The 26,044-nt window shown below is 37.9% G+C and overlaps 1 protein-coding gene across 5 annotated transcripts in view; it reads right to left on the bottom strand.

Annotated features, from left to right (window-relative positions):
- The window catches only part of DLC1 (DLC1 Rho GTPase activating protein), a 220,992-nt gene that overhangs the window by 89,478 nt on the left and 105,470 nt on the right, over window positions 1-26,044 (bottom strand). The window contains exon 1 of one of the 5 annotated variants that reach the window (XM_010401626.2): window positions 10,912-11,191. The exons of the other annotated variants lie outside the window; for them this stretch is intronic. Coding sequence (XP_010399928.1) covers window positions 10,912-11,026 — 115 coding nt within the window. The 5' untranslated portion in view covers window positions 11,027-11,191. Of the gene's footprint in view, window positions 1-10,911; window positions 11,192-26,044 lie in introns of those variants that run through there. 5 annotated transcript variants of the gene reach the window in all.

Genomic DNA, 26,044 nt, shown 5'->3' with positions numbered 1-26,044 from the left:
GCCTCATTAGGTTCTCAGGCTTCTAAAATATGTGGTGTGCAGAAGAATATGGTCAGCACTTCTGTATTAGTGAAGTTGTGAATATGTCCATTCAGCAAATTCTTGCAGCAGAAAAACAAACAAATTCATCAACATAAATGTATGCTTGCAATCCTGTTTGTCTTGGTTCTGCACAATGAGAGATTTTTAGGCAGCACCTCATGTTAGGAAAAAGACAACAGTTTTTCTTCTTCAGATCTGTTACATTAAATTCTGTCACTGTGTCATCAATTAAAAGCAGAAAGAAACAAAACCAGTGTCCTCCTTGACTTCAGCAACTGTCCTCAAAATTATTATCCAAGGTCTCTTAGCTTTTTGAAACCTACCAAATTTTCAGTTTAATCTGTCTTGTAGCAAGATCACTCAAATTTATATCTCCCCCCAATTTACTGAGCACTCTTTAACAAACTAATTGATAGTAAAGCAAACACTGTCTTAATCAGGTTGCTCAGAAAAGTTGCTTTCATTTGCATTGTGAAGCTTTTTGCTTTTCGTCTCTGTTCGAGGTTCAACAAAAATCAGGAATATTTGATGAACTGATCAGAGAAAACATGGCAGATGAATACTTGAAGATCTAATTTACCATCTTTAAATGAGCATGTTCAGGATGAAGAGAAGTAGGCACGGTAAGAGCTAGTATATCAAGGCAAGCACAACACACAAAGAAGCTGTGTACCTCACTGAGGAAAAAATAGACAAGAAGCAGATACAGAGAGAAAATATAAGACTGAGGTCAGGCTACTTTTGCAGCAGCCTTCTGGGAACACTTCACAGTCTTGTCTCTGTCCCCTCAGCTCTGAATACTGACTGCAAGGATGTGCAAATGATATTGCAAAGCACAAGAAAGTATTATACAAGAATCTTGGATGGAAGTGAACTGCTTACTTAGCCTTTCGAAATCATACTTTCTTTTATATATTTCACAGATAGCTACCTGGAAGACCATCAGATTAATGAACAAAGTAAAAGCAAAAAAGACCATCTTGTACATTTAATGATATATTAAATATACATGAGAAAGCACAATTTTCTATTTTCCTCAATCTTATGGACCAGTACTGGTTAATTGCCTTGAGGTTTTCTGCTGTGACTGGCAGTGACAGGCAGTTATACGCCAAACCCTTCTTGCCTATGGCTCACCACAGCAGGCCAGCTGTTCCTTCAGCTCAGATGGCAGATACTTTGATACTGCAGGATGGCTGCCAAAATAGAACTTCATTATCAAGTAGCTCTTGCATAAACTCTGAAAGAATGCTGTGAAATTTGAACAGAATACTGATAGAGACTAAGAGCGTTTTGGAGCATCAACAAAAAATCATCTAAAGCTGAACTGCCTTGTATTGGTTCTGTCTTATCTCTCTGCCAAATGAAATTGTATTGGTACACAGGAAAGACCTCAAAATGTGAAAGAAGAAGAGAAAAGCAGAATGTGGAGTTCCTTTATCCCCATGCCTTTTCAGCAATCAATTTCTATTAGTTCAGGTCCCTCAGAAAAATGTGCCAACCTCTCATCCCTATTTGCGAGAAACTGCAAAACATAAACTCTAATTTCTATTACAGTGTAATCCAAAAGCTAAAGTCATGGATAGGTTCTATTCTATTTTCACATAAGAGAACATGAGAAACTGAAGATGCATCTAAAGTCAAATCACAAGAGACTTGGGTGTGAAGTAGGATGAATTAAATAAAATCTTACCTTGTAGCATCTTTGCACATCTGGTCACAACTTTTTAATATATTACATTGAAAATTGCTTCTCAGATCTTATTACCCACTTGTGCTATTGTATTTTTTCTGCTGCCCAACTAACTGACTGACTGGCTAGCTGTTATCAACTTCTTTTGTTCATTCTTTTTTTGTATGTTTAATTTACCACTTGGAAGTAGAATCTGCCTAAACATTCCTCTCCTATTATTTTTATTAGCTGCCTCTGTGTAAGATTAACACAGATATGTTCACCCTCAGACAAACACATCCCTAACTCCAAAAATAAACTAACTGACCTTCTCACAGTCTGGAAATACTGGTATCAATGAGCAAACTCCAGTACAGGGAGATATTTCCATCACTGGGATAATCTGGCCCATTTTTTGTTTTCCCACATTGCTGCAAGCTGGTGAACATGGCAGTGCAGGAGGAAGCTCAGTGGATCAATAAGTTCTCAGCCTGTGCTGGTCTGAGCAGCTGCTGCATTGTTTGGGTACATAGTACATACTTACATGGATTCTGAATTTACCTCCTCCTACTGAGCACTAACAGTGATTAACAGATTATAATGTCTTCGAAACAGGATTTACTTGATCTCAATTTCTTTCACAGTGCTAAGGGTACCGCAACAATTAGTGAATAAGGGTATTGATCAGTCAGGCAATCAATGTGCTGTGCTGTTTCTCTCTCTTTCATCCCCTCAAAAAATTTAAGTACATAGCTACATAAAATGCAAATGCAAGTTTAGTCACTTTTTGAAAATTCACTTCAACCTCTTAATAGGATGTACACCACAAGGAAAGCTGTTCTGCCAGCACTAGTGGGGAAAAGCTGAAGGAACTAGTCTTTGGAAATGGTTTAAATTATTGTAAAAGCAATTCTATAATGTAAAATTAGCAAATGTATAAGACATTTGTTGTCACCAAGATACTATACAGCTTCTTGAATATGTTGGGGTTTTTTCTGGTTTCGTTTTCTTTTTTTAAACTCCGTTTGTTGCCAAAGAACTATTCAGTGAGTTCCTAATGTGTAGCCTACAATATAAGTAGGCTCCCTCCTGTGTCTGCTCCAATAGTGGCATTCCCTTAGAGTAATAAATATGCTCTATATAGCAATTAGGTTTAGGCATGATTGTAAATCCAAAGTTCACAAGGTTGCCATTAATATTATCTTACATCCTTATTTCCTGTTGTCTTCATAGCTTAATATGTTTACTCTTAAATTAGAACATAATTAGCAAATCATATAGCTCATTTTTACTGAAAATAGCAGCTTGGTGAAATGCTTCTTATCATCTGGGGCTGACCTTCCCATAGACTGCATATCCTGGAACAGAGTATTGTAATAAGAGAAATCAGTTGTTTTGGATCTAGGCCAAAGACTAATTTAATTTCTCTGGCTGCCCCTCTCCTTTCCAGCTCTTCTCCCTGCTCTCCCCAGTAATACTCACATATGTGAATTGGAGTTAAGAAGTTGCAGTTGGTAAACAAAACAAAGACAAAACTGCTAAGAAGTTAATGAAAACATCAGTAAGTCATAGCATCTGGATCTCATCATCCACCTCTGACGTAAAGAAGATGTCCAGATGTTAGCAGAACTGTAGCAGTTGAAATATTTTGTGAGCAAGATTCCTTCCAAACAATCAGACACAAAGCAGTTCAGCACTTTCAGCAGTTTTTAGTAATGTTTCAAATATATAGTGGTCTTTTAGATGTGTAAAATGCCTGCCCAGTTCCGAAAGAATATTCAGTCGGGGGAGATGGGTCTGGGGATTGTGAGCCTTCCCTTTTGGTAAGTGCACATGAATGTTCAAAGAGCAGGAGAAGATGAGGCCTCCTGGTTGTCTGTCATTAGGCTAGACTTCTAGAAGAGACACAATGCTGCTTATCTTGTGCTATCCAGTGTTTAAGTCTAGAGTTTAACAATATCTACAATGATGAATTATAAAACTGGGCCTGGAGAGAGCAGACCGTACTTTTCACCTTTCTCACTCATTTTTAATCCCCGTTTGACAACGTGTACTGCATACAAGCCTTGCATGCTGAAAAGTATAAATGATGAGGCTGGTTTCCTAACAGGTGGTTGCCAGGTGTATTGCATTTTTCCTTCCACTCCTGTCCAAGCCTCCTGATGGAACAGTGATATTTTTTCTCATTTGGATGCTCATTCTCCATTTGCAGAGTGACACAATTACTAAGTTCCTCTTGGACATGATGTGTGGACAACTCTGGGTGTGCTTCCTCCTTCCTTGGCCCATGCTAATAAAGAATCATTTCAGAGTCCCCAAGAAAACAGGGAAGTTATTGCTAAAAATTCCTAATTGCTGAAGTGTTCAGGGACTGGATTCTTCTTCTGCACATCCCTAAAATCTCAGTCAGGACAGGACATGGGCTTGCTAGCTGATTGCTGCAGTCCTAAAACTGGCTACAAGGACTGTGGAAAAAAACCAGAATACTGAAAAAAGGGTGTATTTCCATAATCCTCTCCAGCTGCTGAAATTTGAATGCATGAGGATTTTGTAGCAACCACTTTTACAATATGCCTAGTATACTGTGTTCTTATTGTAAACTTGGACTAAACAGTGCCATTCTTGTAGCCTGACTATAGAAATGATGGTGGAAGTCCATGAGAAAGATGCTTAAAATTTCACTAATGGAGGAAAATGGCAAAGTCATACATAAAACTTCCCAATTGTCCAGTCTCCCAACAGTGCAATTTATCTCTGTCGTATGAAAATATTTATTACAAACAGGCAAAGTGACAGAGTATGCACACATTCTCTTCCCTTTGAGAGCTCCAACCTCTTTTGGTATTAGACTTCAAATTAGAAGCATGAGAGGGTTGGAAACAAGGCACTCCAGTAGCCAGAAATAAACAGCACCAGTTTCACTACAGGCACCTACAACCTTTCTGGAATTTCTCTACATTTACATGTAGAGATTAAGAAATTAAGAGAAAGAACATGGAACAAGAATCCAATGATGCATTTAATTCCAAATGCCATTTTGAATGAGTATTTTGACTGAGGGACTTTGCCTTAAATGAATTACAGTCATTCCCTGATAAAAACACCAATGCTAAAAAAGGCATAATCTATATATCATATTGGAATTTAGTGTGGCAATATTTAAAAAAATTAAACAAGCACGTGCTATTTATGAAATACATTATTTCTGATTTCATTTGATATCTGAATTTGAAAGATGTGAAGAATAATAAACCACAAGAATGAAACTGATGTTTTCTCAAAAAAACATGCTTACACTATAAGCTTGCTTAATAATTATATGGATAACAGCAAAGCTCATGAGCACTCTCAAAGGGAGGAGACTTGATATGATAATGATATTTAATCATTCGACCAAAATAAATTATTCATTTGTTTTGCACTAGATGTGCTGCTACACTTGCTTCATTATAGATATAGCTCCTTTAGTTATCAGACAACTGTTGTTTACTGTTTTCCTGTTTCTTTTCCATAAATTACAGTCTCTTTACAAATATGTGTGAAATCAATAGGTGATCATGCTCCACATCATAATAGCCTGAGTAAAGCACCAAACCTCTTGGAGATTGTCTCCAGATTGGGGGTCAGTAATTTGCTAAAAATGCTGATAGAGACAAACAGTGATATATCTGAAACTATATATCAAGTGGTCTTGAGTTCTGCAACATACCCATTTTTTAAGACCTTATTTCACCTACACACACTGTAAATCTTTCTCCAATCTCAGAACAAAGCAAACACTTCAAGAAGTAATTTCTCTTCTGCATGAGCATAAATTTTGGGGACAGTTGAAATGCAGTGCAAAATTCTTCACCTTAACTTGGGGCTTAAAAAAATTTCAAAGGATAAAAATTCCTTTCTTTCCTTCCTTTACTTGCTATAGATAGCTACAGACATACTTTGAAGTATAAGCAATATCTGGGAAATGTTTAAGAATTATTAAATATATATATATACTCACAGACTTCATAATCTGTACATGGGTATGCTTTAAGGCATCAGAGGTAAGAGCAAAGTATATGAGAAAACAACAATTATAAATCCAGTGGAAATATAGGGATGTTGATAATGGAGAACAAATTAGGCATCAACAAGAACAGAGAGTAGGCAGCAGATGCACACAGTGTTCCTAGACAAGCCCTGCAAATTGATAATGGCCAGTAGACAGAAAAGCTTAAATAATGTATAATTCTAGCTAATCATCATAAATTAAAGAATAAAAGGTCTACCCAAAGGGTCCTGCAGAGAAAATTTTCATAAGGAGACTCAAAAATAACCTAGCCTGTACTAAAACCATGAAAACTAGATGGAAGTTGACTGATAGTCTTCTAAAAGGAATCTAAATGGAAATGAGTTGTTTGATGGGATTACTTTTTCTCCAATCCCAGAGTTCTCTCTCTGGCTACATCTTTATCAATAACTTACACAGACTTATAGAATCTTTCCAGATGATTCAAGTACTAGCAAAATAGGCATAATGAGAATTGGTCTGTAACAGATCTTGGAAATTGAGTAATTCAGCATTTCTTTGGCAATTAACAAAAAACAAAACGAAGAAAAACAATGGTGGCAAAAGCCCACTTAAGTAGGCTAAAAGGTACAAATTAAATTAATTTCTGGGATAAATACATATTGAGAAGTTTTAGTGAACTTCAAATTAGAAAAAAAATGACAGTTGAATATGAGAGATGGTAAGTAGGTAAATAAACAATATAATTTCAAACAGAATAGCTGAAAGTTTATTTTTAAAATAACATATAAAAAATATTTTACCTCAGACTTTCAATGACTAAGCTACTGCAGCAAAACTGTCAGTAATTCACCAACACCAGACTACCTACACATTCTTTTTTTTGTCTATGATACCAGAATTTCAGAAGACAATGCAACTTTTGCACCATAAAACAACCCCATTTTTTTAAAAGAGAGGCACATTAGCAGTCAGTTTTACTCAGTGTCTGATCATGTATTCCAAAAAATGCTGGTGAAAATGAAAAAGCCAGGATCTTTAGTCATGTTGTATGGTGAACATAATGGCTCTTAGTACAATGCAGATAAATGCTATATTGGGTCATGCAAATTCAGACAACAGTGAAGGCACTAGGAGAAATCTGTCTACAATGTTTTGAGGTCATGTGCATTTGAGAGCTGAGAATGATGCTTCCTGTTCTGTGAAACCTCATTCTGTGCTGCTGCCCTTCTTGTGCATGAAATCCTGGTCTCTTTGGGAGGTCTGTCCACTGAAGAAGCCAGAATGTTCTTCCCTTCCCAGCTGAGGATGTGGTCTGACATTAGTAAGAGGAATTAACTGGGAACTCCAAAGGAAATATATCTATTTCTTGTGAATGCAGTAACAAGAAAAGTTACAATTTTCATATTGCCTATTTGGGGGCTCTCTAAACTTAAGTCTTATTCTTTGTCATTTTTTGCTGTTCACTCCACTACCCCAAATTGTTTCTCACCTCTACTGAGCATTTTAGATGTCCCAGAAACTGAAAATGTTTAATGATTTACCTAATGAATAATTTTCCACATTTTAAGATCACCAGATATGACTATAAATGTGTCTAGATGTTCTTTGTCTACATAAACTGAGAAGAAGGTAAAAAGACAGAATGGAAAACCATGATCTGTGCTGCTGTGATGTGACTATGCTGAGCTGCAGCTCACTGCTCCTCAGGACAGGTGTTTTGTAAATATACACCATATTTATATGCCATACCAAATTTATACAACAGTAACAATAGATCACAATATGGTATAATAATATACCACATTTATACGAGTGTGCTCCACCCCAGCAGGCTGAACCACAGGCTGTTCTGCCACGTGATAAGATGGCACAGGCAGTAACTCAGGCCTGGTGTTGGGGTTCGAAAGCAACATGAGGATGCTGCTCTACAGTGCCCAGAGTAGGAGAGCACACAGAGGTGATCTGAGAGGGCGGTCCGCATTCATTTGCATTCCTTTACTGCACCCACTCAAAATCAAAGTGGTTTTAGCTACAGTCATTTAATTCCATACAATTTTAATAAGAGCATCTCAAATATTTTTGATACCTTTTGCACAGGACTATTGCTCCCTTTCTTTTGTGTCAGTAAGACTACATGACCATAGCATCCTTGAATGATAGAGTGGTTTAGGTTGGAAGGGACTTTAAAGATCATCTAGTTCCAATCCCCTACCATGGGCAGGGGCACCTTCCACTAGACCAGGTTGCTCAAAGCCCCATCCAGCCCTGTCTCAAACACCTCCAGGGATGGGGAGTCCACAGCCTCTCTGGGCAACCTGTTCCAGCACCTCCCTACCCTTATAGTACAGAATTTCTTCCTAATATCTAGTGTAAACCTACTGTCTTTCAGCTTAAGTCCATTACCCCTTGTTTTTTCACTATATGCCCCTGTGAAAAGTTCCTCTCCAGCTTTCTTGTAAGCCCCTTTTAGATACTGGAAGGCTGCTACGAGGTCTTCCCAAAGTCTTTTCTTCTCCAGCCATTCTTATCTAATGGAAAAAACATTTTCCATGATATATTTCCTACTTAGCAAGTAGATAGTACTCCCTGTTTGATGATGATATCAAATTATATTTCATGAAGTGCTACTTCTGTGCGCAGGCTAGAAGGATGTTTTGAAGGCAAAACATTTACTTTGTCTTGAATATGCCATGAAGACTACATATTTCATATTTTCTTCTTTCTTTTGCAAATAATGTGGGTTTTTTTTTAAAGGCATGTCCTGATAACACAAATTGCTGATATAAGAGGATTTCTCCTTTCAGTGTCATGACCCTTCTTGACCATTTTCAGGTAGTCAGCAGTTTAAACTGCTGATATCCTGGAGAACAAACAGAACAGCAACACAACTTGCTGTTTTGTTTCTCTTCCTGAATCTCTTGTTCATGAAGTATTTTCTGGAATACACCCTGATATCTATTCCAACTACATGCTGTACTTCTTATTGGGGGTTTAGCTTGATGATTTTTGGATCTTGTGACTGACAGCAGCCCAAACATACTGGTGGACTGACAAGTCTACATCACCAGCACAGCCTGGAAAATGGAACTGTCACTGTTTTTAAGGGTCCTCTAACATCTAAGCCTTGTATTGATAAAAGCTGTGATGGCTCATAACCAGATGCCAAGTAGAATAAAAACATGCCGACCCTTATCAGCGCAGCTGAAGGGGCTAAAGGGTTCACGTTCACTCCCCGTTTCTAGGAATGTGACAGAATCTCCAGAAATATAATTAGCAGTTGTTTAGCCTCCAAATATTTGATAATCATATGTAAGGTTAAATATATACATTTATCAAGGTCTCTTTGTATCCTGATAAAATCTGCATACTTTCATATGTAGGTCACATTCTGAAGGTATAAATTACATATCATTATATGCTGTCCTGTGTCAGCTGATGAGAGGAAAACAATTTTATAGAAGACAGTTGGTAGCAGTTGTAGTACGTGGACACAGGCCAGAGGTACTTGGAGTCTGCTGATGCAAATGCCATTCTGAACTTAATGATAAAGTAAAAAGCGTACTTCAAAGCATTCACATAAACATCTCTAACAGGTAGAATGGCACTGAATGTCAGGGTAAACTAGTGTCTAGCTGACTGGGCAACATGCAGATTAAACAAAGGCTGACTTGGCCCCACTGTCTCCCCTTTTATAGATTTGTCTAACATCCATGCCTTTTCACTCAGAATTTCTCTCCTCTCAGTGCTTCTTCCAGTGAAGTTTCAGAAATGTCCTGAACATCAGGACCTGTGTTGTGACTGCTGCTCCATGCCCTGCAGTGGTTAAGGCTACCAAAGACACCCAGTTTTATAACACACCTTTGAGAGATGAAGTGGACTGTCTGCCCAGTTCCTTTTGCTGTGGAGAGAGGTTAATGTCCAGTGCTTTTATGACACTGCCATATTTGTGACCACCTACTGAGCACTAAAGTAAATGTGATGCCCCCATCTCCTGTGACCATGAGGTTTTACTGTAAAATAGTGGTAAAGCTGAGTTCCTCTGCCTAGGAAACTCACTGTCCTTTGCCATCTATGGGAACAGGCACAGAATTAATCCAGTCACTAACACAAGTGGGCAGAACAAGGTTTTTATGAGTAGGTCTAATTCAGAGCAGATTTTTGCCCATGTGTTTCTTTATAGGCAATGGCCACTCACTGCCTGATTACCCAATGTAATCAGTTTTGGAATTAGTGCTCAACTAAATGTTATGCACTTAGCTACTCTTATTTCTCCAAAACATAAATGCAGGAGAGTGATGTAAACTTTCAGTTTACATTAGTAGACCATAAAGTCTGCCTCTTGGTCATCTCATTCTTGATCTTATCATTACTCACATTTCTCCTCCCTCATTCACTCCCCCTGGAATAAACCACCCCCACTGTAAGTATACAAACAAACCAAAATGATCCCTCTGGCAGTCACACCCATTGTGCATTTCTGCTGACTTCTTTGAAACCTCTAAATGCTGCAAAATAAAAGTAACAACCCCAGCAGGGTGAATGAGAAGCATTCATCTGACAGACAATAAGAGAAGAGAAAAATAAAGTGAGTTAAATTATCTTCTTCTCCAACCCTCTATGATGGTCTGACTCGAGTTTTTGAGTATTTGCAAGTCAAAATAAAAATGTGGACTGAAACTATATAGATGGCTGGTAATTTGTATCTCAGAAGCCTAGCTCTGGCATACCTGACACTCACTTGGAGTGCACAGTACTGAAATCCTTGCCAGAGGAAATACCAGTAATTGCTCAGTGCACAGCCCAGATATTCCAACTGACACACTCCTTGGCTACAAAACGCTCCGTAACGCAACTCACTGAAGCACATCATGGCAGTAAAGCACAAGCTCTGACCCAATAGCAAAATAAAATGCTTCAGCACGCTTTAGTCTGAGGAGTTTGTGCCATAATACTGAACCAAAATTCGCTGCTGCTTTTCTTTTAACCGAAGTTTGTCTCATCTAGTTAGAGGAGCACATACAGCTCCACCCTAGGCAGAGCACAGATGTAACATGACACACAAACAAAAGGCTGGAGAAATACTCAGAGGCTACACCGATACATATGCAAATGATACCACTAATTACTGTTATAGGTTTTGATCCCTTATGAATTTTAAAATATATTTATGTAATGTCCTTCTCACCTGCCAGTCGTCTGTCTCTCGTGTTTTTCCAGATAACATCCAAGGCTCTAGCAGTGGAGTCCCTGATATGATCACTAAATGATCTCCTCAGAGGGGCTTTCACCGGGTGATGCATAATGCAGATCGATCACACTTCCAGGTCAAACGACTGTAGCTTAGCCCCAGGAAAAAGGGCATTCTCTGCCCGGGGATCTGTTTGGATTTCTCTTTGCCAGGCAGGCAGGTTGTTACTTTATATAATTTGTCATCAGCCTTGTGGAGCTTTTCCTTGAAGAGTCAGGCATTGCAGTTCTCACTGCGGATGCAGGAAAGCTCAGACTGCAGCCAGCCTACTGGAAAGCTGCCAAAATCTTACATCTGGAACAGTTTACAAATGAGCTAACGATACAGTCATTTAGATTTGGGGCTTTATTTGTGGATATCTATACTATTCTACCTTCCTGTTTAATCAAATAACTTACCAGGCACATACTTGCATGCTCATTTATTAGGACAATATTTCCCTGCTTAGCTGATATTTCAGGTAATCTTTCATGTTTGGACACGAAAAAGGTAAGAAATAGAAGAGAGATAAAGTAATTTTAAGTATTTAGAGGTCAGGTATTTTATTTCGTTACCATATCTTTTCTTGCATTTTACCCTAGCTAAGACATAGAATAGGGCCCGATTCTGAGTTCCATATATTTAATACTTCATGACAGTGCACTAATGAAAGAATGGAAATACAAAAATGAGAGGAAAAGGGGAGATAAGAAAAAAGAGAGGGAACTAAGCCTCCACATCTTTGCTGAGTGGAAAGATAAGTTCCCATATGAAAAATGTTTATGAATGTAACAGAGATTAATAGTCACAGTAAATTAAGCCATTTGACCTTGCTTGTTTTGACCTTTTAAATTGATTGCTATGTCCTGTGGCTTCCCTGAGGGAGAAAGGGAGAAATAAAAGGGTACCTGAGACTCTCTTTCCCTTTTTAATGTTATGTATGGTAATATGTGAAGAGATGGGAGATGCCAGTTTAAAAACCTAAACCCCTTTTTTTATATGGGAAAGCAAAAACTGTCAAATAAAGTTGTCTTCATGTTCATTCTAGGGATAGTCCTTAATTTTTTTACAGCAACTACAGCTATTAATATTAGATACCATTATTTTCTTTAGAAGTAGTATCATTAAATTGATTGATTAACTTGTCACAAGGTTGGCATACAGAGACCAAATTACAGAAATGTGTTTTAACCTATGGTTTTTCACTCCCTTTGAATTCCTTCCTAGAACAAAACAGTTTTTATTTTCATAACATTAGATAATTTATTTCACACTTTCTTATTGTAGTCCTCATTTCCTTTAAGACACATCGTTATCTCATGCTGACAATGAAAAGAAATTAACGGGATTTGCAATAGTGTAACTGAGGGAATAACTGGCTCACCACCTATTTAATGCAGATCATAATTTCTTCCCATCTAGGCCTTAGTCTTTTATCTTTATAGAGCATCTGCAGACACTAATGTCCTGTGTATGTCTTTGAACAAAACAGTGGTGAAGGATCACTATAGTTTGCAGTTGCTTTCCTCATTACACCCCTCCTTCTTTCTGAGGCCGGATGGAGAAAGAAGCAGCCAACTCCCTAGAGAAATTCAATATGATAACACACTCTTGCGTGGTTGTATTTTTTTTTTTCCCTTCTTTTTTCTTTTTTTTGTTCTTTTGTTGTTTGGTTTTTTATTTTATTTTTTTTTACTATTATTCTTGCAAAACTTCCTGGAAGAGCAAGTGGCAATGCTTGCACTGGCAGATACTGACATAGGCTTACATAGGCAAATGCTGACATGATGAGCAGAGCACAATATATCTCTTTTGAAACACGTACACTCTGTTCAGATGAGATCTGCTGTTGTTTCTAATAGTGAACAGCTCAGAAGAGCATTATCATTTTTAAATGAGGATGCAGTAAGCGATAACTTGATCAGGAGCTGAATTTCTCTATTTTAGAAAGCAGCAAGGGTGAAGACAGTCTCAAGAGGGTTCTAACTACCAGTGGCCATCTCTACATTACCAACAACATGGCCCAGAAAGAATGGATTTATACAGCAAAATAAATGGTACCAAAGTTTTGATACATCTCGAGGTAGAGTTACTTTGAACTATGTCTACCTGCATCTTGTGAACTGAATGAATTCTCGGGGTTTCATGAACAGGTTGGAGATTACTGGCACACCATGAAGGTGCATCTTTTGGCTTAGTTTCATTTGAAAACCATCCAATTCACATGCTCCAAGATTGCTTGGAGATACGAACCAAAGAGTGGTGTTGGGGGAGCCTTTTCAAAAGCATGCACCTAGTCCAGGCTACAATGTCAATAAAAACATTCAGGCCATTATTCATTTTGGAAGCCAGAACAACTTTTCAGAATTTAAAAATAAAACCAGCAACATATATATATTTCTGACCAGGGTTTGGTTCTTTGAGAGTTACTGTGGGTTATGTTACACATGTAGACATGTTATGGCTCAAAATGTTTAAAACAGTTCTTAAAACCAGTTCAACAAAATGGTCTGGAAAATGGCAAAGGGCGAAGGAGAAATAAACTGTAACGAAGCAAAGAAATACTGCTAAAAGCGTTTGCTTGTCTGATGCTACAAGACAAATAAATAGATAATCTAAGTAAGATTGTGTAAAGAATTAAATTAAATGTCAGAAAATTTTTAATGGGCCATGGACAGGTAAATAATTAGATATAGATAGGTTAGAAATGGATAGAAAATAAAGGACGTTAATTTTAGAAAGGTGTATGTAGACTGAGAGATATAATGGGGAATACAGTTAAAAGCAGATAATGTGATCAGCAGAGGAAATCTGAGATTCATGACATTCAATACAGTCACAAAATGAGATAAGAGTTTGCCATGGAATATAAAAGCACATGATTATTAATGATTTTTTAATCATGTTAAAAGATGGTATTGGAGCAGAGCTGTACTGCAGTCTCCATTCTTGCACTATTTAATTAACGCCCCTTGTGGAACAACTCACTCAGTTGCGGTCTGCACCTCTCAATTCCCACATGATGCTGAAAAAGCCCAGTGCACAGGGTGACAGTGACAAAGAGTTTTGTGCTGGAAAACACCCATGTGTTCAGGGGAAAGCTGCTGAGATGCCACCACCACTGTGCCATTATTCGATACTGTTGTTGAGAGCTCTACTCTGCATCTCAGGCAAGCTCCTCCCACATTCCCAGTTGCTGCTGCTCAAATGATGTCTGCTTATGTGGATATTTTCCACTTCAGCTCAGGCTTGTTCCCTCTCCCCTTGAAGGTGTAGCTGTTTGCACAGAGACATCTACCTGAATCACAGACCTGCAGTTACTTGCAGATGGTTTGTGTGGAAGAATTTCCTCCATTCCCCTGCTAAACTCATGCTTACAGTCTGACCTGGGAGAGGAGGCCATTGGTACCAAGCACACAGGGTACAGACCTCACCTGGGGAACCTTTGATGTTGATCAACATGAGTGTGCTAGAGTAATTTATTGTTGAACCAAACAGCTATACTGGAGCACTGTAAATGACATTAAAGACAAAAGGTTTTAATGTTGAGATTTAAGGGTTGGCAAAGAATATATTTTTAAAGAAAATGGCAAAATTTTTGCTGGTCTATTTGACAATGTACTGGAAAATCTCCTGAAAACAAATCCCTTTCTGTGACTGAGAAAACATACCCTTCCATATCTTACATCTACAATTCAATTAACTGTATACAGATGTTACAGCAAAATGCATGCAAATATAGTCCTAAACCACCAACCAGTGTCTAGGTAAAATTTATGAGGCAGCTCTACCTCTTGGCTTCACTGTCTCTGGAAACTCAAGAATGACCACCATCAGACACAGGTTTTTGTATTTGAATAGTTTTGGTGATGACCACAGTCATAGTACATTCAACACTCCATCTATCTTCCAGAATGATTTAATTTTATTCAGCATTTTCAGTTTAATGGCTGAGATGAAAAAAAACCAAACAAGTAAATTCTTAAAAACCGGATGGGTCAACAAAGATGTGTGCTGAACCAAAAATAAGATGAGGGGAACCTGAAGGAGAGGGCTCTGTTGCTGACAAGAGGGGAATGCAGCAGCTGGTGTTTGGGGAGTGACGTGACAGTACATCCTCAGGAGAGAGACAGCTGCCCGCTCCAAGCATGAGGAGCAGCATGCATGCCCAGGAAGAGTCTTTGTGTAATTCCAGAAGCAAATATTTATGGGGACCAGACCCTACCTTCCCTGCCCTTCCAGCCCTCCCACCAGCTGAGATCAGCTCCACCACTGCCTCTCCCAGGGCAGCGTCTTTTCTGTCCCCCAGGCCCGGCGGGCCTCGGGACTGCAACCACTGACTTCTCCCACTTCTTGTTTTGGAAATATTTTTAGAAACCTCTTGTTAACATAAGAAAATCTGTGCCTCTCCAATCTTCCTGTCAAGGCTGAATCTACTTGTAAAGTGCTGCTCATCATTCTTAAACACATAATTCTCAAACCAGCCAAGGGCAGGAGGCAGAGGCTAATTCCCTCTAACCTTATCCTTGCTCAGCACTTCCAGCTGAAGGACCTACACTTGCCAAAGCTATCTGTTTTCTGTCCCTTAGTGGTTCCATCCATGCTCTGCTCTGCAAAGATAATACCAAAGATCCTTTTTGCTCTTAAAGAAAAAGAGCAGACAGAATGCATTGGATACTAGGATGGACAGAAATGGTGATATCATTTTTAGTTCTGGCAACTAAGTCCAGCACTCAGGAAATAAACAAACAGTTGTGCAAGCCTCATGCTCTTCAAGCTTGCTTAAAATATATCGGCCTCCCCTCTGACTCTCCATGAATGTGCAAATTCTTATGTATATCTCTGGCTCATCTGTGTGATTCTGGCCCCTTGGGTCTGGAAGGATGTATGTATACAAAATATGTGCAGGCCGCCAGAGACACATAATTTTTAAACATGATGCCAGTTTGAGCTTTGCTGTGACTTCTCTACAGACTGCAACAAATGGTGTGGCAAATCTAGAGCATCTTTGCTGAGTGGTCTATGCAGCCTGCCTGATCTGATGCGTGCAAACATCTTTCCCCTTCTTAGAGAAGCAAAAAAAGCAATGCCATAATTCTCCAAAAGTATCATAGAACAAAAGAATGTTTCAGAATCAGAATTTTATATCTAATTAAAAAAGGCTGCTGGGCACATGGCATGTGTCATTGTTTCATGTCTCAGCAGATGTCTCCTAATGCTATCTAGGAGACCATGCTGGGAAAGAAGAACTTCAAATTTTGGGTTTGACATGTGCTGCTTTCCAAAAAAAAATCTGGTACTGCAATATCTGCAGTATCTCAGAAACCTGATATGTATCAGGTCAAGAAGCAGCCACCAATCAGAGCAGACTGGAAAGATTTAGAGAAATTCCTGCTGCAAGACAGGGAAATAAAATGTATTCGGTTGAAATATAAAAGTTCCAATAGAAGCTTTACAAATCTCAACGAAATGCTTGATATGTCAAAGCCACATTTTGATTCATTTGGATTGGTTTAAAAGAAAAAACCTCTGTTTTTCAATCAGGTAAAGTAAAAATATTGAGAAGTTTCATTTAGCACATAGGTGTCCTTTTGATTTGTCAGTCCTTGGACTCAACCCTATGTGTCCCACCATACTTTGCATTCAGAAAAGTGCCCGTTTGACTTGTGTCAACACCCTGGCATCAACCTTTGAACAGCCTAGGGGCTAAATGGTGCAGTCTGGAGAAGAGACAGTAGACCATGACAGAGTAGACCAACAGAGAAAACTTCCTGAGTTTCCTCCATGATGTCAAGAGTGCACTGCTGGGCATCTCTGCACGCTCCTCCCCCACGGTAGGAGAGGTGTGGAGAAGCCCCAGGGACAATCGCTTTCTCTCCAGGTGACCGTAATTGCCTCTGTATACACTGCTTTTGCAAGATGTGCATGCTTTTTACCCTCATGCCATGGTCCAGACCTGTATTTTTGAACAAGGGTGTATAATTTTAAGAAAGAAAAAGCACAAAATCCACCCGCCCCAGCAGCAGTACGTGATGCAAACTACAGCTGTCGTTGCTTTCATGAACTTTTAAATGTCTGAAACTTGAAGCCTTCTTCTGGTGGAACACTGAGTAGCTCTTGTCAAAATATCTACCTTAATTAGCTTTTATTGTGACATAAATACATACTAATGGGTTTATATAAACCGAGTAGCCTTCTAATATACATTTATGAGTCTCAAATTAAACATGATCTCAAATAAATATGAACAATCTTCATGGTGTGATTATGGCCCTGCTTTGTAAACAGCCCCACAGCTTAATTAGAGTTCTGTGCACTTCAAAGTGTAAGCTTATCTGGCTGTTTCTGAACTGCTGTCTCACTATCACTCTGTGCTCCAAGAATAATAAATAAACCAACACAGGAACGCAGAAAGCATTCCTAATCACATCCATGAATACAAAATAATAAGTAACTGAATAACATGAAAGAAGATGTGCTTCCAGTTTCATTTGCACGTTGTTCCATTTTAACCTGTTTTTAATGTAAGTGGTTAAAAACTATTCTTACGTTATTAAAAAAACCCACAGATCTTGCCTGTTTAGCCAAATTTTTGCTGAAATACTGAATATTGAAGAAAAAAAAAGAGACATTAGTGCTAGTGCCATAGTTTAAAATTCAAATGAGGAAGGGAGTGTTAAAGCTTCATTCTGTTTAGCCATATGTGAGGCACCTGCTTAGAGAAGTTTATGGGAGTATTAATCTATGGTAGTGTCCAAACATTTCCAAGCATCTAAACTTGAGCCACAGAACTTTCTTATAGTTATAAAATAGTTGATGGCAATAAGCTGTGAACTGAGGTTAGTTTTGAGCATTAGCCACGTGTTATGCTTCACTACAGCAAAAGAGTATTAAACAGCATTGTTTCTCCTTCCTTCAGTGACCTGACGGGCAAATTGCCCATACATAGCTTTCTGTCAGTTGAGTGACACATTAAAAATTGACTGATTCCATCACTGGAATTAGGGCAGGATGAATAAAATTTCATAGAATAAAAGGCATGGCAGAAGGTACTTCTTTCTTTCCAGTGGAAATGCAAATTAGGCTGTATATGAAATTGCAGTAATAGAAAAGTGCAGAACACACAAAAAACCCCCAGACCCCAAAGCAAAACAAACAGCCCAACACTTCAAAAAAAATCCCCAGCTTGCTATTGCTACTCCCTATTCAAAATCTTCTCTACAATCTTCTTTCATGATTGGAAATTTTCCTTCCCTCTCTTCTGTTTTTTCTCTTTTCCACTTTCTCTGTCCCTCCTGGTCACACTAAGATGGTGATTACCCAGTCATACTAAGATGGTAAGCTCCTTCAATTACATGTCTTCCTCTTCAGACATCTCTCATACAACATGGCACAATAAGATATCAAAGAAACAAAGCTTTTGAGCTTGTCTGTGGCGACCAACATGGGCAGTGATTGTGAATAGAGCAAATTTGATTCAATGAGTTTAATATAATCTACTGGTGGCAGGCTGGTGTCTGTGTATGGAGCAGGGAGCAGAACGGGAGCGTGGGGAGTGTTATGTGAGCTGGACTCCTCGAAGCCAGAGGGTGACTAGGGAGATAACTCAGAGTACAGAGATCATTCTGAACAGAGAGATCGAAGAGTGGCAAGAAATTTTAAATCAAAGAGAAAGTCCCAGTGCTTGCAGGGAATGATGGACAAAGCTTATTCCTGAGAAGATTTAGTGAGTTTTAGGGGTCTCATATAAGTCATCTTCCATTATCACTGCCCTGTGTAATGTGTGTTTTATTAAGTGATGCAAAGAGGGAGAGCTGTCTTCCTCCCTTCTCATCCCTGATGCTGCCACTGCAGCACTGTAAAACACGATCTCTACAGGTTTGTTACTGTGAAGACAAGCAGGATGTAATAATCATCTCTGAGCTGTTGGTTTGTAGCCTCACTGGTAGAGAAAACAGCAGAAAAACTGGAATGTTCATAGGGAGTAATGACATAGAAAGTAGGATCCAAACTGAATCTAAACTTTTGAATAGGTATTGGAACAACACCTTCAGTAGAATTCAGGATTTCACTAATTAAGGCACTGCTGGACAGTTTGTGAATGGTAACTTCTCCTTGTGTCATTTTTGTGTAAATATTCATTTACATGGTTAAATTGGGGATTTATTTTTAACACTGCCTACCTCAGACTCTGGGTTTCTATTTCAGGTATCTGCCATGCTTTAACTCTTTGTCCTGGAGTTGCTTGTGACATAACTTCTTTGAGGTGCTTTGTGTGTTCATATTAAAACCAGTATTTGGGGAAATGATGAAAGGATATGTTACTTTCCTGATATTGAGAAATTCTAGCTATTTATCCCTACATACTTGATAGTGGTTTGGTAAGGCAATTTGCTCTTTTGTAGACATATGCAATTTTCATCTTTCTGGAAAGTTCATTTGTTGTAGCCTTTTGTAAACCTCCGAGAAATTCTATTTCACATCAATTCTGCAAACTCGGATATTAGTGACCAACATCTTAGAAGATATTTTCTCTCCTGTGTTATGTACAGCATAAAAAGTATTTGCAAACACAGCTCCAGGCTGCTGCCAGCCCTGCAGGATGAATGAGAGAACCTGTCTCTCCCAAGCTTTTACTCGCCCCACCTTCATTTCACAGAAGGGTGGAAAAGGGTTGGTCCCTCATGAAATGTTAATACAGAATGAGAAAGCTGTGCTAGGGTCAAGAGGGAGATGTGTATGCACTGCTTTGTGAAGTAGAGACAAGAAGACAGGGAAAGACACAAGGGGAGGAGAGTCCAAGTGTATCTGACATCTCCTGTAGTTTTAATTGCATGCTTCCATTTGAGAATAAAAATTCAGCCACTACATGGCTAGTGAGAACTTTCCTTGAGTTCTGCTCTGATGGAACTAAATAAACATAATTTCAAACAATTGTCTTCTCTTCACTGATGTTTTTTTCAGAACATTGGCTACAATTAGATTACTTTTTCTAAAAAAAGAGAATCAAAAAGCAAACTCATGATTTTTCCAAGTGTTGCATGCAATTTTGTAGGATGTTTTTCTTCTGGTGTTTGTTATTTGAACTGAAATCTTGCTGATTAGAAGTTCTCATGCCTAAACCTTAAAAGATAAAGAATCTAATATTTTGCTTTACCTTTTGAAAGTGTAATGTATCACAGATGCAAGCTGAAGCTTTATGGGGACTGTGTCAAATATAATTATCTGGAAGATTAAAGCAGTCATCATCTCAACTGAAACATACATTCTGTTTTCCATAATAAAGTCTCTGTTAATAATGAATGCCCACAGCATACCTTAAACACTTACAAAAGAAATCTAAAACTCTAGCTAAAGTTATTATTAGATGTTAATGTTACATATTTACTCCATGAAGTTAGCAACACCATTAAATGAGGTTTTAAAAAGACACTCTGGTCTGCTATTCTAGGAATTGGATTTCTCCGTATCTGTACTTAATTTATTTCACAGCTAATTATCCAAAATTATTTCTGCATGAAATTTACTGTTCCTGCTGGCATCTGGTTTCAGCCACGACATATCTGCCCTCTGGAGTCCCACTGCAGTGCGTGGAAAATCTTCACTTAGAGTTCAGGTTATGACACTTGTACTGAAGCCTGGCTGTGTAAAAATAGTGAGCCAGGACTAGGCTGTTTGGGGAAAAGGAGGTTGACAGGATTCAGCAGTATTTAGCCTAACTTTTATAGCCTGAGACTAGTTACTGACTGGCAAGTTCCCCTAAATTGTTTCAGTAGATCATTTTATTAGTATGTGTTTAGCAAACTGTACACTTCATAGTCTCAAAACCAAGGTGAAAATGTGAACCTTGTGTTTGTAGGGCTGACAGCCTGATCTGTATTTTGCTATAGCTCTATATCGGGCCTAATATTTTTCTGTTGTCAAGTAATTTTGAAAATAGACATATATGGTGGCATCTACGTATGAATGGGGTCTGTAATTAAAATTATCTGCTCTGCTTTTCTTCAGTCTGAACATACTGTCATCATTTGTTGTTAAAAAGATATCTAGATGATGAGTTGGGTTACATAGGAGAACCTAAAATTCTATTTACCTTCTGTAGACTTAAATTTTTCAGAGACATCATTACAATAGTGAATTTATGCAGTTCTTAAATAAAATAAGAAATATGAGTCTTGTCCTTGGGCACAATACAAGATATTAATGGCTCTGAAATAATCCAAATTAGGCCTTGAAAAAATGTGAACATCTAAAATAGCAGCTGCAACACATACATGGAAAAACTACTTACAAACCCTGATGTACACTAGAATCAAGTAAGTACAAGTGTTTCTTTAAGTGCTTCATAGCAGAAGGGGGGAGGGAAGCAATTAAAGAGCTGGTGAAATATAAGAGAAGTTATTTCATATTTATGAGTAGATGACGTAGAAATTCCTTGGAAAAATGTGGTATTTGTAAGAAGGGAATAAAACACTCCCAAAGAAGTTGAAGAAGAAAACAAACAAGAAAACAAAGCTTACACCTGAGACTGATAGGTTAAACTAATATTTTAAAGATGTATTTATTAAAAATAAGGTACTGCAGTAAAGGTGAAAGGGTAATGTCAAATGTTTGATTGAGAAGCATGGTAAAATATATGTACTTTCTTCTTTATTGCTCTGAAATTTTCATCATAATATTTTTTGGTGCATCTATATTATAAAAAATAATTATTATTTACTTTCTCAACGTTTCCATAAAGAACAACCAGACACTCTCTGTTTGGCACAAATGAATTGCTTCTCAAATGCAGCATGTAGTTTTACTCTCCAGTACCATGAAGACGTCAACAAGTTTTGAAGGAATTCAGATAACGCAACAAAAATTATTAAGTTTGATTAAAGTTTGATTTAAAAGAAAAGATGAAACCCTCTTCTTCTCTTCTGATAGCTAATAGTGCAAGGGAAGAGTCATGATAAGAGCCGATAAGTATTTAAAGTATGAGAACGTCAAGGAAAGTGTGGAAATGTTTTAAGGTGGTAAAAGGTTTCAAAATACTGACTTGGTATTGGGGAGAGTATTGTGTTTGTGTATGTTTTTCCTCCAAACTAAGGCTAATTAATCTGTGGATCTTATGTAAGGACAAAATGAAGTACGTCTCTACAAAATCAAGGAAAAAAACCTGTGCAAATGTAAAACAGAATGATCCGTACATCAGCTGTGCTGCAAGTCCTTGATGTAGTATACATTTAAACACAGGAGTTAGCAAGATCAAAATTGAAAAATTAATATTTAATATGACAAATGAGAAGAATATAATCTTAGAGGAAGAATATATCTGTACCACAGTACACAACTTTTTTAGAAAGAACCTCTCCTGAAAGTAGGTTTGCTTTGCTCAGAAAGTTTCGTAGTTCCTTGATAACCTGTAAAAAAGGACCTGCTATTCAGACATAAAATTTGTCATATCAAAACTTCACTGATAACTGAAAGTTTAATTGAAACATCATTGGATGCTTTTTTCATGGTTTAAACCAGCTCATCCCTGTTTGCTGATACTGGCAACTTTCTGAAGGCATGCAGAATTAGTGTGCCTTTAGGAGACATTTGAAATATATCCAGATCTTTTTTTTTTAATGTCATTGGTGTTCTATAACACTTTATGCATAAGGAACCAAAATAAGGAGAAACATTAAAATTCTTTAGAAGATGCAATGAAAGTATAGCAGGTTTAGATGTCAAAGCTTAGATGTTGCTAAATTTTTTCAATCCAAACCTACTACCCTTTAGTCAAGTACTGGAAAAGATTATGTATGGGGGTGTTAAATATTTCTTTACATTCAATGAAAACTTCCACAATAAGTTATAGGAGAAAATGTACTTTTGTACAGCAAGCAAGTATACCCTTCTACTCTTGGTGTACAGATCTATTCTAGACTGTTTGAAATTTGAAGTGAGGCTGTCAGTGTACTGATAGCAAATTTGAGCTCGGATAACTGCCTATAAAAGTCAGGAATAGAACAGAAGTAGATTTCAAAAGGTCAAGACTTAAATCTAAAGTGTATATAAAAATGCATAAGAAAAACCTAAGTGGCAACTAAAACCCAGTTTTTAATGTAAGTCCTTCAATATTAAACAAACTTTGAAAAGCTCTGTCCCTATCAAGTCATGACAGCTCTGAATTTCAATTAATAGGATTAGATTTAGTTACTAATTAACCTCATTTCAACCTAATTAACCTAGTTATTTGATGCTGAAAAGCTCCTCCTCTATGAAAGAACTGTAAGATTTCAGCATCTGGACAATCAAATGACTAAAAAATAAATTCTAGCAGATAGGATTAATAATAATGTATCATTTTAAATACACTTTCAAAAAAGCTCCCAAATTCATCCTTGACAGATACTGAAAATTATTTTAGATCAAAGTTACGTTAGATTTTGGATTTTGGCCTTCAAAATTTAAACACCTTTTATTAGTGTTCATCTGGAGGAATGATGCCATTTTTAAAGCTTACCATGCTTTGGAGATGAGAAGACTGCAGAAAAAGTGCTTTCACTCTAATTTCAACTAAAGACCTTCGTCTGTACCTTACCCATCTGTGCCCATGCACTTCGTACAATGTTTCCAGTAAAGTACTACTGATCATCAATCAAAACAAAGTCAGTGTATCGGTGTCATAGCTACCCATGAAGTATTAAACATGTATAGATCACCAAAATCCACTGCATATTTTGATCCTCGGTAGATATGTTTTTTCCTCTGTAAGAGGCAATACAAAGTAAATGTAAATATATCCAAATGAAATATTTTCTATTTTACCAAGGAAGTCTAAATTGTATCAATTGTTTAAAATATCATAATTTTTTCCATAAATGCCTTGCTCACTTGTCAGATATAACTTCATGCTAGTTGCAAAACTTCATAATCTATTGAGGGTTAGATGTTTCCATACCCTTTTATGGAAAAATGGACTTTTTCACATTGTTGTGCATGGTTTGTAAAGACACGAATGAACCCATGGAACTCAGAAAAGGTCATGCAAACCTTTGCAATTACTATATTTATTTTATCAATGACAACCCCATGAAAGGAGCTCTCAGAAAAATAAGGGGAGGCCAGCTGTTAACTCCTAACATCTACCAAGAAGGAAGCTCAAAAAAGGCTGGGTAAGTGTGGGGCTGAATCTTGAAACAAAGAACTGAGCTGTGCATTAACAGCAAGCACATGCTGACCTTAGGTCCACTCTGCTCCTCCTTGCCTGAGAATCAATGGGCTCGATTCCTGTTGGGCAAAAAATGCTGACTTATTCTGAAAGAGTGTCTAGTGTTACTGTAAACACACATGGTTTTTACCGTTCCCAGCAGAGCACCCTCTGCACCAAGGTTACACATTCTTTGTACGCCTGCAGGAAATAAAAGATGTTAATGGTGGGGACCTCTGTTAGGAACAGTAGCCCTTAGCAAGAAGAGGAAGGACTAGAGCATGGTAATATATCAGCAGTCTATGTAAAGACATGGTTTGATTGTGAATGTGTGACATAATTTTGGAAATGCTAAAGGATTGACAGAAAAATCAATTCAGCTGGAATAGATTAGGGGACAAATGCAGTGGACACTCTACAGGTTGGAGGGTCACAAAAGGCAGTAGAACAGTGGCAAGTCACATGTACCAAGAGTCCAGGTGAGGATGTCTGTGCAGATCGTGTACGCCAGCACACCAAACACAAGGGCCGAAGGGGAGATGTTTAGTCTGCAGAAGACAGTCTGTAACAGTCTCAAATTTCTGAAGGGACTCCATAGTTTCTATTAAATAACAGAGACTGTTGTAGTATCATCTGAATGGCTGTGTAGCTGCACAGTCCTAATTCTTGGTCAGTTAGAAATGCATAATTTAGTATTTAAATACATTTTCTATGCCAAATTCTCTATGCCTCTCTAAGTCTTGTGCAGCCTCCTTAAGGCATTTATTTCCCAAGACACTAGCAGCAGAAGGCTGCTACAGGAAATATTTCATTCTTCAAAGTCTTTTTGCCTGTGTCCCTTACTTGAGGAGCAAACTGTCCTCTCATTTGGTACTGGGACAGCTGTTTGCACAGCTCACTGAAAGCTCATTAAAACAACATAGGGTAAAAAATAGACCTAATATGAATAATTTCAATGATCCAGTTTACAGCAAATGGTTGAATTCCTGAACTTAGAAGGCAGTGAAATAATGTTGGGGATGCAACACTGTGACTCACCTGCAAAACAAAGCTCTCTTTCAGGCAGTTACAACTTTCAATCTATTTGTGCTAAGGTGAATCACAGTCTGGCCCACTGAATACATGAAGAGGGATATATATTTTTTCAAACATAGTGGATTCATGCATAATGAAACCCAGGAATTATTTCTTGAACTGTAAGCCAGATTATAAATTCCATTTAAAAATTGGCAAGATGCATTTGAACACAAATCCACATTGAGATACATAGCTAAACAATTAGTACAACTTTTAGGGATTCACATGCCTTTCTCAACATTTCAGGTAGGTAGACTTCCTAGAGGTGACTGAACATACAACAGGTGATTGCTGGAACACCAAGAGATGAAAAATGAAGTACAGACACAGTAAGAATGTGGTGAAAAGTATTAAACTCCCCTTGAAGATCTGCATGTTCTCTAATTTGTAAGCTATTCCATATGAAATCTAAGATAATTAAGTGTGCTCACCTGGTTACATGCTGAATGAACTCTTAACCATGAAAAAATGCATACAGGAAAGGTAAGCAAGGGATACAGGACATACACTTTATGAGAATCAGTAGACACTATTGGCTGATATATATGCTAACAGAGGAGTGGGCTTGTGAGCCTTTGTAGGTGCTACTGAATGAAGAAGTTTCATTCCAGGCTCTGGTTCAGACTCTAAGTATGCTTTCTGGTCAGCTCTTGCTGGGTAGAGAGTTTATGACAAATAGCCCCAGGGGAACTAGATTTCTTTCCTAGTTGTGAGGAAAAGGCTTGAAGGAATGGAAATTTATCAAAGAGAAACTATGAATGAAATGAATTGTTGAATAGGTGTCAAGAAGACTTTAGCAGAAGATGGTAGAGACAAACTTAGCTTGACAGT

This window comes from Corvus cornix, chromosome 4, assembly GCF_000738735.6.
Source record: "Corvus cornix cornix isolate S_Up_H32 chromosome 4, ASM73873v5, whole genome shotgun sequence".
Taxonomy (NCBI): Eukaryota; Metazoa; Chordata; class Aves; order Passeriformes; family Corvidae; genus Corvus; species Corvus cornix.
The sequence above is the reverse complement of the archived record's forward strand: the minus strand, read 5'-3'. Positions and strand labels throughout refer to the sequence as shown.